The sequence below is a fragment of the Carcharodon carcharias genome (assembly GCF_017639515.1).
Source record: "Carcharodon carcharias isolate sCarCar2 chromosome 38 unlocalized genomic scaffold, sCarCar2.pri SUPER_38_unloc_28, whole genome shotgun sequence".
NCBI classification, from domain to species: domain Eukaryota; kingdom Metazoa; phylum Chordata; class Chondrichthyes; order Lamniformes; family Lamnidae; genus Carcharodon; species Carcharodon carcharias.
In genome coordinates, this window is record NW_024470795.1 from 113,012 (window position 1) to 118,348 (window position 5,337).

Here is a 5,337-nt window from a genome sequence, read left to right on the forward strand (position 1 = left end):
GGGTGGAGCCGCCGGGAACCTTCGCTCCAAACCCGTCCATTGTGTCCGACAAAGGAAGCAGGACAAGGCCCTTTCCATTGTGCTGTCATCAATGGGCCAATGTCACTCCCCCGTTCATTGTACAATCCCAGGGCACTCTACTCTTTGTTATGACGTCATCATGGGACTAGGTCCTGACCCCATTTCCATTGTGCAGCCGGAGGAACCTCCCTCCAATTAAGCTGTCATTAATGCGAGCAGCCCCTTCCTAAGATGCTGCCACTGTTCCCGCCCTTTCTATTATTCAGTCGTTCTCAAGAACAGTCCCGCCCCCTGTCCATTGTGCTGTCACATTACCGACCAGAGATATTATGCCGTTGTCATGGGGAGAAGATCTCACCCCCTAGGCATTGTGCAGTCACAGGAGCCCCAACTCCCGTTATGCCCTCGTCATGAGAAACAGCACCAACCACACTCCCACCGCCCCCCACCGCCCACCTGTTCCCAGGGAGCTCTGTGGATTAGGTGCCTCACCTCAATACTGTCACCACGGGGATCAGGCACCTTCCCATTGCAGTGGCGGTGCTACACAACTCCTCCAGTCACTCTATCGAACAGCACAGCACCCCCACCCACTGGGAATGTCAATTAAAATGAGAAAATGCTGGACTTTCCCTGATTCATTTCTTCTCTCCTTTTTGAATGAATTCCACGATTGGTGCAAAGGGACATTTCAGCACATGCTTCAATTGCTCCCTGAATTTCGCCAGGGTCAGGGCATAAATACAGGAATTTGTGGAGCAGCTCAGGAGCTGCATCATGAAGCCCAGTTCCTGTACATAAGGATGCAGTAATATGGACTGATAACCCAAATTATGCATCCGTATCCATATAGAGTATACCATAATCGTTGCCCACAGCAGGAGGAAATTTGCCGAGATAGTAAACAGTAAAATCATGGATTTCCTTCGACTCTCCATCTCGGGATCTCTGAGCCCCTCTCCACTGCTCTGAGCCCAGAGTCTCCTGCGGCCTCTGCTGCTCACTAAAATGTGTCTGACGGTGAAAACATTGAGCAGCAGGATCACGACAAATGGGACACAGGGAGTAAGAATGTAATGTACAAACTCGATTGTTACCCAAACCATAGACAAGTAAACATCTAGCGTTGCAAAACAAAACCAGGGCTGGTTCAACAACTGATACATTCTTGTGAACATGAAATACCAGAAAAGGTTCTTTAACAAGCTCAGCACAGAGACTGTTCCAAGAACCACAGCTGCTGTCTTTTCGGTACAATATCTACATTTCAGAGTTCGGAATGATATGGCTATAAACCGGTCAAAAGTGAAAGTGACGGTGAACCAGACTGAGCAATCAGTGGCTGCATAAAGCAGCACGGCATGGATATTACAGATACGAAGGAGCCACAGGAAACGAAACTGGTCCCGAAGAACAATTGGAATATGCCTCAATACCAGGTCGAGTATAATCACCAGTAGATCCGCTGATGCCATAGCCAACAAGTAGTGACTTACACATTTGGAGAGACCACACGTTCCCCGGGAAATGATCAGAATTGTCAATGATAGAACTGTGAGCAAGGGAAATAAACAGGAAAAATATATTAGGTTAGCATAAAAGTTTATTTGATAACTTATTGTAATTTTCGATTGTGCCACTGTAACAATTAATACATTTAATCGATTTTACCTGAAATAACAAATGGTGGAGTTTTAAAATGTTGTACGTCTGGAGAGATTAAATGTTCAAGTATAATACTGATTTTGTGGAACTCAATTTTATTGGAGGTGCAGGAGCACCATTACTTTGGGTGCCTGTTCCCAATATTTGATTGTGTCAGTCGAAATTAACAAAAGCAGTTAGTAGAACAGCTGGGTCCTTCAGCTTGATAAATGGATGCAAACGCCAGAAAGCTACTCTAAACTATTCAAAGCACTAGTTTGACCAAATGTATTGTACTCTGCCGAATAATATGCAGCTCACTTTAGAAATAATATGAATAATTTGTAGAGGGTAGAGAAGACACAGGCAAGAATGGCACCATAGGTGAGTGATATGATTGGAGAAGCTTAGTTATTATGAAGATTGCAATGACAGAATGGGTGCAGCATGGAAGGTTGATATTTAGTACATCTTATCCATGCAGGTCCACTGACAGAGCAATTCGTTGGTGTCACTTCCACAGTCATTTCCCCCTTGTTCAATACTTGTCCCCTTTTCAGGTACTAATTTGATGCCCGTTTTCCTCGGTTGGGCCTGGCTCCACCATACTCTCAGCCAGCGCTTTCCAGGTTCAGTTTTGCAATAAAGGTTTTCCTCTTGGGGACATCCCTTCTTTTCCCAATTACCTTATATCCATGCCCTCTGATTCTCGATTTTTCCAACAATGGAAGGGTTTCTCCATGCCTACTTTTTCCAGACCGTTTATAATTTAAAATATTTTTTCAAGTCGCCCCTCAAACTTGCGTTTTCCAAGGAGAACAGCCACAACTTTTCCAATTTATCTCCACAACTGGGATTAATCATCTCAGAGCAAATTGCCGTCTATTGTTTCTGTTCCTCCTTTAGTGCCTTAACATTTTTGTTAAAATGAGATTTCCAGAGCTGGGCACAATGTTCTAGCTGAGGAGGGAAGTCCGTTTTATGGAGGTTTATCATCTCCGTCTTCCTTTTGTACTCTATGCCCCTCCTCTTAAAGCCCAGGATGCGGGAAGATTCATAAACCACTCTCTCAAGCAATCCTCTCACATTCACTGATTCACGTGCATGTACATACAGATCACTCTGCTCCTGCACCAATGTCAGAATTGTGAGCTGAGAAAGTTACATTAAGGTGTTCAACATTTTGACCAGTTGAGAGAAATTGTAGGAAAGATGCCATTCTTTCTCTATTTGCTGAATGGGTGATAAACGGATGGCTCAGATATAATCTGACTGGCAGAAGGAGCAGTGGCATTATTTGAAATACACTGGCCACTAATGCTGCACTGCCTGATTTAATACTGCATTTCAAACGTGAATTTGTTAAACATTCGAAGGGAAAATTCCGTAAAGAGGTGAGGGGCAACAATACAAGAATGAAAATATTCTCTTTCGTCCTGCCAGCCCATGTAACTCTCTGAGCACAGGAACGGTTGATAAGTCTGTTTTGATTCCAGTTATCTTACAGGCAGCAGAACGTGATACTTGTTGAGTTTTATAAAGGTTTGTAACCAGGAGGTGAACTTTGAGTAAGATGGTGGCCTGAGGCAGTGGGGGTGTTGGGGAGGGCGGGGAGGACTGCGGATGGTGGGTGGTGAGTGAGAGGAGGCGATTATGGCTTTGTAACACTGTAATGGATAAGCATATGGGCTCAATTTAAAAAAAAAATGCCCAGATTTTGTGTTTATGTCGCAGATGGGTTGAGGCAGGATTGAAGATATGTGATATTAGGACCGTGGCCGTGGGCAGTATTTCGGAAAGGTGTGTATTGTGGAGGAACTAAGCTCAGGGCATCAGCAAACGTTCTGGTTGAACATGAGGCATTAGGCTGGCTCGAGATATGGGGAGGAGGTAGGGTGTGTGGCTGCTGGAGGATGTGTGGATGGAGGACAGATATTAGGATGCAGTCAGGTGACACTGGCTAGGATCTTCACAAGGCCCAACTGAAAAGTAAGAAAAAGGAATAGCTGATCATTGAAATGTGGCTTCCAGGTATGATAGCGAGATAGAGATACATCCAGGGATATCAACTGAACTGAAGATACGAATGGGAATTTCAAGCACAGCGTTGCAATTGAACAATCTTCATGTACTTAAAAACTGAAGAGAGAAAGACTTACAAAGCATACGAATAATAGCGAGCATTTGATAGTAAAAACATTGAATAACCTGAAGAGCCTTTGGGACCCGATATTTGAATGCAAATCCATAATAAATCGTCAACAGATAGTGAACATACCAGGGTAACCCATTGCCTCTTGTATGATACCAATCGATTGTTCTCAGGTCCTGATACATTGTTCAAACATTCCAGCCTATGGTTCTCAGGGTCTGATCCATTGTTGTAACATTCAAATCTATTGAACTCAGATTTAGATCCATTGTTGTAAAAAACAAATCTATCGTTCTGAGATTCTGATCCATTGTTGTAAAATTGAAAACTAGTGTTCTCAGATTCTGATCCATTTTTTAAAATATTCCAATCTATGTTTCTCAGATTCTGGTCGATTTTTGTAATATTCCAATCTATTGTTCTCAGATTCTGATCCATTTTTGTTACATTCCAATCTATCGTTCTCAGATTCTGATCCATTGTTGTTGCATTCTGAACTTTTGTTCTCAGATTCTAATCCATCAATGTTACATTCCAATCTATTATTCTCAGATCCTGATCTATTATGGAAAAATTACTAGCTGCTGCTCTCGGATTCGGACAGTTCTTTATAATTGTCCAATATATTGTCCTCCGATTCTAATAAATCTTTTCCCTCGCTTGGGAGCTGCTGCTCACTGACAGTGCTGCATTGATTATCTGTGTTATAGGATGAAGTGGATTATTGGAAGCATTCGCATTTTAATTGCAGAGGTGTTAGCTCTATCAGCACAATTAAGGTCCATCGAGACTGATACTATTATGCCACAAAATAAAAGGTTCACTTTACCCCTTTCTAATGAACCCTAATGAAACAGCGTTTTTGCATCTTTTGTCGGGATGTCTGAGGTTTTACGAGGGAAGGAAAAATGGAAATCTTGGACACACTAACCACTACCCTTAAATCCTCCTTGCATATCGGACTATTCCCAAAGTGTTGTCAATGTTGCTTCCTCTTTATCGAAGGACAGATGGATAAACCTTGTTTCTGCCGAACAATCAAAGAATTGTTAGTGAAACGCTGTGTTATATCAGAGACTCAGTACTTTGGGGAAAAATGTGTTTGTTGATTAGAAAACCTGTGTTTATAAATAACAGCCAGAAGAGATATATTAATGAAAAAAAAGGCTCTGACAAATGTGATTGGCATCGTTGATGATGTCTGAGGTAGGGTTGATGATGAAAATATTTTTTTTTAATTACCATATTTGTTGGGAAACAGTAACATGTGGTTCAGCAACACAAACACAATTGGCTGAATGATGCAGATAATAATCAAAGATACTACATGCTGAAATTTGTTCCTTCCTCCAGAGAATTATTTTAGAACATAAAAAACTTTTGAAGCTATTTACTTCTTTAGTGATCACCCAGAATTCCAGTGCTCTGTCGCTTGCTTTATACCTTCTCAGTTCCAGCCATCCTCAGCATTAAGACTTTTAATTAACATGTATTTAGGTGAATCATTCCCTTGTTCAGTT

General features: G+C 42.0%; 1 protein-coding gene across 1 annotated transcript; it reads right to left on the reverse strand.

Moving 5' to 3' along the window:
• Positions 1 to 659: 659 nt before the first annotated feature.
• Positions 660 to 4,002, reverse strand: LOC121274817 (probable G-protein coupled receptor 139). Its single transcript, XM_041182180.1, has 2 exons — positions 3,825 to 4,002; positions 660 to 1,573 (listed from the first exon to the last, which is right to left on the reverse strand). The coding sequence occupies exons 1-2, from the start codon at positions 4,000 to 4,002 to the stop codon at positions 660 to 662; spliced, it is 1,092 nt and encodes a 363-aa protein (XP_041038114.1).
• Between the last annotated feature and the right edge of the window lie 1,335 nt (positions 4,003 to 5,337).